Here is a 12,404-nt window from a genome sequence, read left to right on the forward strand (position 1 = left end):
CACTTGTTGAAGTTGATAAGCCAGATGGCGAGTTCGGCGGGGGCCGTGTGGTCCCAGTGGATGGTGTAGCCCTTGTGCAGGGTGACGACCGGCTGGTACTGCTGGTAGTGGGTGCTCCTGGTGAGGGCCCCCTCCAGGTAGAGGGGGTGGCTGGGGGAGTCATTCTTGATGATCTTCATCCGCAGGTTGCTGGTCTTATAGGCCTGAATGTACATCTTTTAAAACCCCAAAAGAAAACACACAAAGAGGCTACTACAAGGGATTATGCTAAGAGCATCTGGTTAACATCTGACTACAGACTGTACTTCCAGAGGCACTTTCTCCTTACAGAGCCCTTTTTAGAAGGCTTGAGTGAAAGAAAGGCCAAATAAGGGGACAGCTCTTTCTGCTGGTGGACGCAGCCCACGCTGCTCCATGTGGCACAGCTAATCCCTCCAGTGCAGCTTCAAAAAGTGCTCTGCTGAGGGACTTCCTGGAGAAACTGGGAAGGAGTTTGCTTAACGGCCAGACAGCATAGTTTGGACAAAGGAGAGGGATGTGGAAGGAGGAGGGAGGGAGACAGAGGGAAAGAGAAGGCTCATAATTCTCCTGCAGTGCAGCACGCCTTGACCTCCTTGCATCTGGGAGTATGCCTGGGTGCGCTGTCCCATCTGTCCCTCTAGTGCTCAGCACCTGGCCCTCAGGGCCAGTCCTTGTGGCAACAGTATACAATAGATAAATAAATGCTTTCTTAGTTTAGAGAAAAGCCTGAAAGCAGAACTACCAGCCACTGAGCTCCAGGGACTAGAGCACCTGGCTGCATTAGCCCAGTGCCCTTGGAAGGCACATGTTCTCTTCCTCTCTAGTTTTATCACCTGAGTCATTAAGACAAACTTGGGGGCGGCACCTGTGGCTCAGTCGGTAAGGTGCCAGCCCCGTATACCGAGGCTGGCGGGTTCAAACCCGGCCCAGCCAAACTGCAATCAAAAAATAGCCAGGCATTGTGGCAGGCACCTGTAGTCCCAGCTACTTGGGAGGCTGAGGCAAGAGAATCGCTTAAGCCCAGGAGTTGGAGGTTGCTGTGAGCTGTGTGAGGCCACGGCACTCTACCGAGGGCCATAAAGTGAGACTGTCTCTACAAAAAAAAAAGACAAACTTGGATTCTGCCCATCTGATGGCACTGTCATGAGTATTGAAAGGGAAAAGGTATTTTGTAAGCTGTAACATCAAGGAAAGAGATTACTACTAATAATTAACCAGTCGCCAGTTACCATAACCTTGGGAGCTCTAACATTTAGCCATTTTCTACAAAGGACAAGCAAGAAAGAGCAGGAAGGAATTTAAAGGTTCCCATGGGATGCCTGGTCCTTGTGCAGTGGTGCTGAGTGATGCAGAAAGCCTGACTGCGAGGCTCCAGGGCCCAGGTCACCCCACTGATTCAGGGCATCCCACCCTCTGACTCCACTTCCCTTCTTTCCTTAGACCATCATGCCAACCACTTGCTCCCCTTCATATTTTGGCCCCTGCCCTGCCCATACATGCAGCAGAAGCCTCCCCTGGAACATTCCATAGGCCCCCTCCTTTCCCAGGGGACCTATGGGTAGGGCTGAGAAATCCCACTGCCTGGGAGAAGGCACTCTTCAGAAGTGCGGGTCCAGTCTCGGCTGGGCACTTCCCACTCCCTACAGCAGCTCTTCCAAGCCTTTATCTCTCTCTGCAGGCTCCTCTCCTCAGGCCTACTCCCCAAATTCTCAGCAGATGACCTCACCTCCTACTGCGGAGACAACTGCCCTGACTTCCTGCCCCTGCCTTCCTCTGCTCAATGTTAGCTCCTGCCCTCCTCTGGCACCCCATCCACCCGGCCCCTATGGCATTGTCCTCTTAGCCTGACTCTAGTCCCCTCCTCTCTTCCACCCCCAAACACCCTAATCCCTGCTGTGCACGTGGGAAGACAATGCCTGCCTGCAGGACAGCAGGGAAGCCACCTCTTCATTCGCACACCGTCCTTCCCCACCCAGACACCCTGCTCCCTGTGCTGCCCTCCTACTCCCACAGTTCTTCATTTTCTTGAGCCTCTCTCCCTTCTTCATTTACTCATCAGCCACTCATCCAAATACGAGCAGTAACAATGACATCCTGATGGCCAATAGTGGAGTCTGCTGCCTTCCATGCACTGTGCAGACCTGTGCGGTCCCATGGGGAAGACACCGAGCCCCGGGAGTGACTCAGGGTCCAAATTTTAAACTTTAGTTTCATTAATTTAAACTGAAATTTCAAAACAAAAGCCATGTAAAGTCTTTTTTTCCATCTCAATTACCCTGATTGGATCATTGTACATCATATACATGTATCAAAAAATCACATGTACCCCCAAAGTAGGTGTAACTATGATATATCAATAAAAATAGAAAAATATTGAACATTAAAAAATATTTTCTCCACTAAACATAACTTTATTGCTTTGGTAGGACTACGTTCCACCTTGTTGAAAATTGAGTGAACCGTAAGTATAAAATATGAATTTTAGAGACTTAGAACAGAAAAAAATGTGGAATGTTTCATTTATGATTTTCTATAGTGATTAGAGTCATGAGAGTAGTATTTGAAGTATACTGAGTTAAATAAAATGTTAATAAATAAATTAGTTTCTCCTGTTTATTTTTACTTTATAACATGGCTACTAGAAAATTCAAGATTACATATGTGGCTTACATTATATTTCTATTGGAGAGCGCTGGTGAAAGATTTTACACGTATTATCTGAATTCATCCCTCAAAGGTCACTAAGAAGGTTGGTTCAACTATCATCCCAGTTTTATAGGTGAGAAAACTGAGGCTCCAAGAGTATTAAGTAATCTGCCCAAGGTCACATAGTCAGTCCTGGAGCCTGACTTGAATTCAAGCATTTGACCCAGAGGATTTCTCTTTCTAAGCCTTCTACTTTCCAAATGTTCTGACTCTGACTTTGTAAAAATTCTATTGGATGAAAGGGAAAAGAAAAAAGAAATTCAGAAGGAGGAGGAACTGTCTCTCTTCCTGGTGTGGCACGGACCCGAGCATTCAGTAGACACTCAATAAATGCTATATGAACAAGGAGGTGAGTGAGCAGTCCCCACCTGTGCGTAGCGCCCACTGCAGATGGCCCCCCTCCAGTCTGGAACACTGATGCAGTCTGGGTGCCGGACCAGCCAGTTGTCGTCCTTGGTGAGGTAGGAGCCAGGGTACTCGGACACAGAGCCATCGACATCATGGAACACGGATGTCTTATCCCCATCCATGTCCAGTTGATTGAACCAGGGCCCAGGCTCTCCGAAGAACACTCTGGAAGTAATCTAAACAGAGCCCAAGAAAGTTAGGCTGGGCCAGAAGGTGAAGGGAAATTACAGCCGTCATCAGGCTGGGGTGAGGTTTCCGATTTCCACTGACATTACAAACCAGCCAAAGCAAAGATGCTCTCAGGCGCCGTAAGCAACCACATGGCTGACCTCTCAGATGGACTGGAGCAACGGTCAAAGGTTCACCAGGCCTCAGCTCCCAGACCTCTGCTCCCTGGAGGGCTGGCTGCAGTGGGTGAGCGTGAGGACTGCACTGACACCCAGGGTGCGCGGCTTGGAGTGTGAGGGGGGCGCTGTGTCTGAACGTGTGCGAGAGAGAGGTGGTAGAAGCTGTGCACACAAGCATGGGGGGCCAGACGTATGAGAACATGTGTGAGTGTGTGGTGTGTCAGGAAGTCAGTCTTGCAGCAACAGCCCCTGGAGATACCATGACTTACCTCTTCCAGGCCCTCAGCAGCCCAAGTAAAAGCATTAAGTAATTTGAGTTTTACATCTTTTCCCTCAGTCTGCCAGTAAGTGGGCAGACAGGCCAAAGGCAGGAGCAGGGAAAAGGAGGAGGGAAGGTCTGGGAACCCACAGCCTCAGGAACAGGCCCTGGATGTGTCCTGAGTCCCTCATCCTCGGCTTCTCCTTCGCAGGCTCTGCCTAAGTGAGGAGGCCCCTGTTTATACTCTCCTCTCTGGGAGAGGTAACACAGGCCGTCTTCGGCAAAGACTTCCTTTGGAAACTGCTGGTTTTGTTTATGCCAACTCAGGTGGCCTGGTCACTAGACTCAGCATGCAGAGCTAAGACCCTGGGAGGAGCAGCTGTGGGCCCTCAAGTCCTGCCTCAGGCTCCTCCTGAGACCAGCTGAGTTTCCAGCAGGGTGAGAGTGAGCAGGCATTCACCCAGACGTGACCTGCGGGGTGACCTACACTTGTACTTTTCCAGTGGGGATGCAGTGTAAACCGGGACATGGCCCAGCCCACTTGGAGAAGGTTTCTCAAACCCTGCGGTGGTGGCAGAAGCTGCAACTCCCGCCCGGGGGATTAGTGACTCACCACCCGCAGTCTGAGTTTGCTGGGAGCCTGCCCAGGCTCCTCACTCACCGGGACGTCCTCGAAGACGATGCCGGTCACGTTGTTATGGGGGCAGCTCTGCCAGGCGTTGTTCAGGCGGAAGGCCAGGGCACTGGTGTGCCGGCCCTCCAGGGCAGCGAACTTCCGGAAGGTGCAGTTCTGGATGTTGATGGGGCCATCATAGAACTGAATTCCTCTAATTGGAAAATTCCTACAGAGTTAAGGAGGCAAGATGTCATGCCATGGCTCGCCCCCTCAGAGACTCCCTGGGTAAAGCCATCCCTGATCCCCACAACTAGCAACTCCCTTCACCCGGTCAATGCAGATTCATTAGTTAACTCCCCGAGAAAGCATGCATGGTGACCCTCTGCAGAGAACTCTCAATATGCCATCCTGGAGTCACTAGCACGGCTGAGAGAGGGGCTGCTTTCACTTGGGTCAGCTGGCACTGAAAGAGACCCTGATTCTGCCTTTGCAAAAGCTTCTCAAAGATACATATCTACTCAGGTTGGAAGTTTTAGGTGTGTATATATTTTGTGTCCTGACTCTAGCTGCCGGAATTATATTTTTCTAGAGAAAGGGAAGAAAGCTAGCTCAGGGAGGCAAGAGGGGTCCATCTCATCACTTGGAGCTCAGGGACCACCGCCAGCTGCTCACTAGCTTTGGCCCTTGCTCTCCAGAGGAAGAAACTCCAGCAGAGGGGGATAGACTCCTTACCACTGACCCAGCCTGCAGCTTTCTGAGGAACTGCCTGAGTCCATTTTCCCTGTTAAATCATCAACTCTCCAAGTCCCCCACACCCTTCTCCTGACACCTGGTTATCATCCAGCCCATGCCTGAACTCCCCCGGCAACACAGCCTGGGACTCCTCAGGACAGCCCTGCTGGTCTGTTGTTGACAAATCTGATAAAAAAGTCTTTCCTTGGGCAGTGCCTGTGGCTCAAGGAGTAGGGCACTGGCCCCATATATGGGGGGTGGCGGGTTTAAGCCTGGCCCTGGCCAAAACTGCAAAAAAAAAAAAAAAAAATCTTTCCTGCATTAACCCAATCCTCACCCTCAGGGCTCATGTGGAATGAGAGTCGTTCCTGATGTGCGTGGCAGCCCCAAGAATGTGTGACAGCTGCCCCCTGTTGTCCTCCCAGCAATGATCCCCTTTCCTGGTTGAAGACCCCAGTCTGCATGTGACATGGCTTTGGGTTTTCTTGCCCTCCTAGTTTTCTCCTTTAAGTGTGCTTTGGACTGACTCTCTTACTTCCTCACCCTTAGAGGCAAATGAAACACTCCCTGGGAGTGTGCTGTCACCAGAGAATGGGCCTCACGGTCCCTAAATCCCGGATACTAACTGACATTAATGTAGCCCAGGACCGCATGTGTTCTGATGGCCGTGCCACCCTGGTTGCTCAGATCAACACAATTTTTTGACTTCTCTCTCCCCACTCCAGATTTCACTGCTCTGTGGTTAGTATCTGTGGCTTCAGTGATCTCTTTGCCTGGTAAAGGACTGAGTAACTCATAGTTGATAAGCAGAAACCCCAGCAGCTTCTTCCCCTACATCAAGGGGAGGGGAAGCTGCCAGTCAGGTTAAGTCTCACAGAACAAGGAGCTGCTACAGTGGCAAACCTACTGGCCTATAGGAAGGGTCCTTCCACTGTGGTCCAAGCCACCTGGACCCCAGATCCTGTTGTCCATCATTTCTGTCCCCACGTTGCCACTCTCTCCAACAAACAAGCTGTTCTTTATCTCCTGCTTGGAGCCGTCATCATACGGGAAGGTTCCACCACTGCAGAGAGAAGATGGTTGAGGTGAGATGTGCAGACACACGCTCCCACACAGGGCCACACATGTAGTAGCTCTTACCTGGCCAGGGTCAGGCCGATGCCATTGTCTGCAAACCTGGGGATAAGAGCAGATGGTCAGAGTGTGCCTGCCTCCACACCCTTCCCTGCCCCCGGGGATGCTGTGGGGAAAGCAGTCTTTACACAGGTGGAGGCTTTGCTGAGGGTCTTGGGACTCCCCCAATCTGCACAGTGAGGTGATATTCGGGTCCCTTCCCACTCAGCCTCTGACTGCAGAGAAAACCTGGTGACCCCGGAGGTTCTCAGCATTTGGTGGCATTTTTCATTCCCAGCATGAAGACTGTGGGCCATGTGCCTCTCCCTCTAGACCTCTACTCTGTGAACACAGGGCTCAGTGGGAGGTTGGATCAGGAGAACAACCCATCCTCAGGACTGGGCTGGTTAAAGTTGAGTATGCGAATGCAGTTCCACTTTCCCTTTTGCATCCTCACTCCTATTCACCACAGCAGGAAGCCCAAATAGCTAATCTCCAGGCTTTCTGGAGGTCAGGCAGGTACTAGCCCTGCGAAGTGCAAGGCAGCGCTGCAGGTGCATGGGACCAGCTCCCCAGCTCCCGGCTCTGCCCTTTTTAAGGGTCAGGATGAACATCATACTGGAGAGAGCCTGGTCTGGAGTAACGAGAGGTAGGGAGAGACAAGGGACTGTGTGGGTTTGTGCTGCCAGACTCTGGCCAAACCTGGTGGCAACCTTCATTTCCTTTGTCACTGGGGCAGATACAGTTGTTCTCTATGCCTCTTCTGCCTTCACCTGCCTGCACACCTGGTGGGCTCATCTCCCTGCCAATCTCTCTGCTTCCTAAAACCTCCAGTGGCTCCACATCACCCACAAACCCAAGCTCATGGGCCTGATGACTCCAGCTTCCTGCACTTCCGCGGCACCGGCTCATCCTGTGGCCTGCTGCTTTCCAGCTCCCTGCCTGCCCTGGGGGTGCTGCTCACTGTCTTTCAGGGCACACGTGCTTTTCCCTTTTTCTAAAGCCGGCCTAGCTCAGATCTCATTCCAGGCCCATCATGCAGGGTGCCCTCCAGCTTTTTTCCAGAACTTCCCTCTTCGTGTCTCTCAGCCCTCTCATGGACTTTACTGTCATTTCTGTCACCCAGTTCTCTGACTGGGCCCCTCATCCTCCTCCATGTCCCTGAGAACCTCACCGAGACTCACGGCTCTCACACTCACCAATCTGGTGACTCCAAAATCAGTCACTTTTCACACCTGTTCTTCCACAATTTGGGGCATTTCCACATCATGTCTCACAAGCACCTCAACTCAACGTGTCTAAGGCACAGACATCTTCCATCCAGCCAACCCACTATCCCAGAGGCTCAGTGTCAGCCTCTGCTGCCGAGTCGTGGCTGGCTACCCTGCCTCCAGGAGCACCCCACCCACCCTGGCCTGCATCCGGGGTTACTAGAGAGAGCTTTCTCAAATGAGAAACATTTGTACAAAGTCCTTGAAGGGATCACCATCTTCATTCAGCCCCTGATTACACTAACCTCATCCACTTGTAGGACACAGCCTTGGTGCCCGCCAGATTCTGTACTATTTGGATGCATGTGGCAGACAAGTAAAAGATAAGCCCCTATTCACAGGGGCAGGGAGGCTTCACGATTTTTGTTTTTTCTTTTCTTTCTTTCTTTTTTTTTTGAGACAGAGTCTCACTCTGTCACCTTGGCTAGAGTGCCATGGTGTCACAGCTCACAGCAACCTTAAACTCTTGGGCTCAAGTGATCCTTTTGCCTCAGCCTCCCAAGTAGCTGGGACAATAGGTGCCTATCACAACGCCCAGTGTTTTTAGAGATGAGGTCTTTCTGTGGCTCAGGCTGGTTTCCAACTCATGAGCTCAGGTGATCCAGCTGCCTTGGCTTCCCACAGTACCAGGATTACAGGTGTGAGCCCCAGGGCCTGGCTTCACATTGTCGTTGACTGCCCCCAAACTGGCATTTACTGTCATTGAAGAGACCTAAACTCCAAAATGCCCAACTAACCAGAACTAAGAAATCGCCAGACTTAGAACACTGCAGAGAATTTTAGCACTGATGCCACCTCACTTTCCTTCCACCCCAGGCTTCCAGCTGCCTCCTGCCTAGTGCCCCACTCAGGTGTCACTGGGCCTCTGCTCTAGGAGAGCAGCCCCCGGCAGCCTCGCCTGTGGACTAGCATGCCATACTGAAGGAAAGCTCTTCCCTCCACTGAGCCAACTCTGTGCCACACCAGGAACTTCTGCCCTCAAGAGAACAAGACCCTTCCCCAGGCAGCTCTCTTCTTCCTCCACCTCCAGCCCCTTCTCAAAGCCCAAGGCATCTCTTCTCCCGGCACAGTGACCTCTCTCCCCCAGAGAGGCCCCTTTGCGGCTCTGGCTCCCGCTGCGTCTGCCTGGGGCCCCGTCCCTGGGTCAGTCCCTCTCTAGATCTCAGCTCTCTCCATCTCCCTCTCTGCTGATTCTGCTCCTCACACACTTTTCACTTCCTCTTATTTCCTTTCACCTTTATTTCTCCTTTAGTCACCAGAAAATGGAAAAATCCATTTATTTCCTATACTCAAGAATTTCTTATCTCACAAAGGGCAAACAATGAGAACATGTCACTGTATCCCCTAAGACAAGTTCCAGCTCAGCTTCCTGTCCGTCCAGGTCCCCGTCCAGGTCCCCATCCAGGGTGGGCGGGTGGGTCTACACAGGACCCTTACACAAGAACTTGGGTCTTTCTGCCTTTTCCATCTGGGCCTTGGAGCCCAGTGACTTGGAGCTTCAAATCCTACCCCAAACACTTACCTTGGGAAACTCACTAAATGGAACCTTGGTTTACATCTCTAAAGTGGAAATAACCATTTATATCTTTGAGAAACAAGGTAAGAAAGAAATGCAACCAAGGGTTTGGCACACGGCAGGTACCTAGAATATTCTGGCTTCCTTCTTCTTCCCTCCCTCAGCTGACAGGCTGTATGACCTTGAAAGAGCCAGACCCAGTGACTATTTGGAGGCAAATCATGACCCACAGCCCCTGACACTGCAGGCTGAAGCCAATTTTTAGGTTTTATTTTTTGATGATGATTTTATTATTTTTTGGCACCTGCCTGCCGCCATTCTATTCCCCAGCCTGTCTGGGGGGATGACCAGAGGCCAAACTTCAGCATGTCTGTTTCCTCTCTCTGCCTTGCTCTCCTTCCCTGAGAGGGGTGGGGGAGAGTGCCAGGTCCCCCGTGTCCCAAGGCCACATCCCCTCACCGGCAGTTGTCTAGCCACACGTCCCCACCACGTAGCCAAGCACCATGGTCCTGGTTCTTGTAGGCTGTGAAGTGCCGGATGATGGCTGGCTCACGGGGCTTCAGCGGGTCGGCATCCTGGTGAGGGCTGTACCTGCAGCACAGTGCGGGGGGGGGGGTGCACGGAGCGGTGTCGGGGCATTGCCTGGCTGACCCCTCTGGGCTTTGTGAAGCTCTCACTTGCTACCCCGGAAGGCACCAAGTAAGCAGAAAATGATTCATATCATTTGGACTCTGGAAGGAACTCTCTGAGCTCATCACAGAAGCAAGAAGCCTTTCTACCAGGGCCCCTCACCCCATGAGGCCACAAACGGGTCCCTTCCACTCCTCATCAGCACCACTAAGAAACCTGCCCCTGAGGGTCATCAGCACAGAGGCAAGTTCAAGCAGCCAGTCCCACACCAGGCATTCAATGTAGCCCGTGGGGCCTGGAAGGAGAGGGTGGAGACACCCAAACCTTCCACTCCCCGGCAGTCACCCTGAGCCTTTCTTTGGCACTTCTTGGCACAAATGGAATGGGGAGCCTGGATGTTCAAGGATGTCAGTTTAACAAGAATGTTCTGCGGGCATCACCATGCTGCAAGTGTTACCACTGTTGATGAAAACCAGGCCACTTGGTCCCTTTAAAGGATACTGATCTCCCTAATGACCTTTTTTTTTTTTTTTAATTCTGGCTACTTTTATTGAATTTATCTTTCTTGACTCCCTAATGACCTTTTAAAAGTACCCCCAGCTTCCAGCTGAGTTCTAGACTTATTTATAAGTACAACCTGAATAGGCTTTCCCATGAAATCGATGGTGACATTTTTTTCTCTTCTCTTTACGTTTTCATCTTGGTCTAAGCTCTGTGACCCTCCCCATCCTGATCTAACCTGCCATGACCCTCACCATTCCTACTGGCTTTGCTGAGGAATCTCGGCAAAAAATTCCTCTAGGAGTTTCTTTCTCCCTTTGTCTACTAGAGCCTGAATCCTAGTTCAGACTTTGCTCCATGGTACCCTGAACACCTAGCTCAATGCCCAGCACACAGAAAGACCCCAACAGCTGCTCTGTGAATGAATGAATGAAATGAATGAGGAGGGGGAAAGAGCTGGACCACAAGGTGGCTGTGGTGGTATCTTCCCGAGGGCTGAGTACCTGGCAGAGATGACAGAGAGGAAGGGCCGCTTGTCCTTGGCAGAGGCTGCAGTTGTTTTGACCCCATTGTCTATGATCATGCCAGCCTGGGGGAAGAGACATGCAGGGACATGTTAGCTCTCCTGTGGGCCTCAGGCGTCTCCTCATGCAGCCTCACAGCACGCTCCTGAATGCTCCAGGAGGGCCAGCTGTGTGCCTGGGCTGCGCTAACCAAAGTCGAGGGTGATAGTAGGGGAGGTAAGGAACTTGCCTTATCCTGCCTCACTCAGACCAAATCTGGAATATTTGACCTCTTTGAGGTGCAGATGAGGAAACCAAGGTCTAGAGAAGTTAAGTGTATCTTTCAAGGCCACGCAACGAAGTTCACACACAGAACTGACACTGCTTTAGAAAGTCATTAGCCCAGGCTCCAATCAAAAACATTCTTGGGAAATTTGTCCACAATGATTTAAAGGAAATGATGAACCCAAGTCTCATCTTTACCTCGGGCAGGGGACAGTGGCCTTCCCAGTCTTCCTTCTCTCCTGCCTGACCTGACAGGAGAACCTGGCTTTCCTATTTGGCTCCAGAGGTGTCCACACTGTCAATCATGGGTTGGTGGAAATTGAAGCAGCTGAACAGTGCTGCCCGGTAAGGCCACCATTTAGTCTTACCTCCTCCCTGGACTCAGAGATGTGCAGTCCACTCCCAGCTCTACTCTTATGAACTATGACTTTGGGCAACCTCCTTCATCCCTTCAGCCTTAGCCATGCCATCTGCAAAACGCCTATTTCACAGGGTGGCCGTGAGGACTAAATAAGGCACCCCAGGCAAAGAGCCCTGGGGCAGGACCCTCATGCTGCAGTCAGGAGTCAAGGCTTCCTGGGCATGAACACCAAGGATGGGCCCCTTCCTTCACCCAGACAATCCAACCAGCTAAGTTGGAGGTTCCTCTTTGCTCCTTTCCCTCCTCAAGACCCACCCGCACCTAAACCGTCTTCTTGTTGGAAACCCTCTCCCCACCTTCCTGCCTCCTCCAGCCTCTGCAAGGCTTCTGGGCACTATGTGGCCACCTCCTCTTCTCATGCCAAGGCTTCTCAAGGGGAGGTGGGCATCTCAACAAGCACCCCACACATCCTCTCTGCTGTTCCCCTGCCCCTCAATGGCAATATGGCCTTAGCACCTCTGCATGGAGACAGTTCCCAGAGGCCTTGACAGCCTCAGAAATGCCCTATCTGAGGCCCTGCAAGAATTCGCCTCTGTCAGGTGACACTGTTGCCTTCTATACATCTGCCCACTGCCCCACAAAACTGTCCTCTTTCCTAGTGTCTGGGATGTGACACTGCCCAGGGTTTCTCCTCTCCCTGCTCATTCCCCTTACTGGCCCCTCCTGCCTACCTCCCAGATGTGGGCACAGATCTGCCCCCAGAATGCATCTCTTCTTTTTAGGCTTCTTCCCAGTTGAGCTTTTCTCACTTTTTTTTTTTTTTTGGACCCTGAATGTAGTCATTCTCCTCTCTAGGAGCCTCAGCTTCTTCTACTGGACCAGTAGAGATAGGAACTGACCATCAGCCATAGCACTTGGAAGCCTGTCTATACAGGGCTGGACAGAGTCCGCCCCCAATGACCCCAGGGCAGCATCTCTGGGCTCAGCCTCAGTCTGAGCTCCATTAACCAGGCTTGAGATCCTAATCCCCTTGGTACTCAGCCTCCCTGCCCAGTTTTCCCAGCACTGAGGTCAGTGCTGGATGTACAGCAGGCTCTTAGGAAATGTCATTGAGGGGATGAAGGTGAGGGAGGAA

The 12,404-nt window shown here is 51.7% G+C and overlaps 1 protein-coding gene across 3 annotated transcripts in view; it reads right to left on the reverse strand.

The window, feature by feature from the left end:
* The window catches only part of CEMIP (cell migration inducing hyaluronidase 1), a 170,235-nt gene that overhangs the window by 14,263 nt on the left and 143,568 nt on the right, over positions 1–12,404 (reverse strand). For all 3 annotated transcript variants that reach the window (XM_053595324.1, XM_053595325.1, XM_053595323.1), the window contains exons 17-23: positions 10,624–10,709; positions 9,449–9,580; positions 6,230–6,265; positions 5,997–6,152; positions 4,403–4,583; positions 3,096–3,311; positions 4–215 (exon numbers count right to left, since the gene is read on the reverse strand). In XM_053595324.1, coding sequence (XP_053451299.1) covers positions 4–215; positions 3,096–3,311; positions 4,403–4,583; positions 5,997–6,152; positions 6,230–6,265; positions 9,449–9,580; positions 10,624–10,709 — 1,019 coding nt within the window. The remainder of the gene's footprint in view (positions 1–3; positions 216–3,095; positions 3,312–4,402; positions 4,584–5,996; positions 6,153–6,229; positions 6,266–9,448; positions 9,581–10,623; positions 10,710–12,404) is intronic.

The sequence above is a fragment of the Nycticebus coucang genome, chromosome 6 (genome assembly GCF_027406575.1).
Source record: "Nycticebus coucang isolate mNycCou1 chromosome 6, mNycCou1.pri, whole genome shotgun sequence".
Classification (NCBI taxonomy): domain Eukaryota; kingdom Metazoa; phylum Chordata; class Mammalia; order Primates; family Lorisidae; genus Nycticebus; species Nycticebus coucang.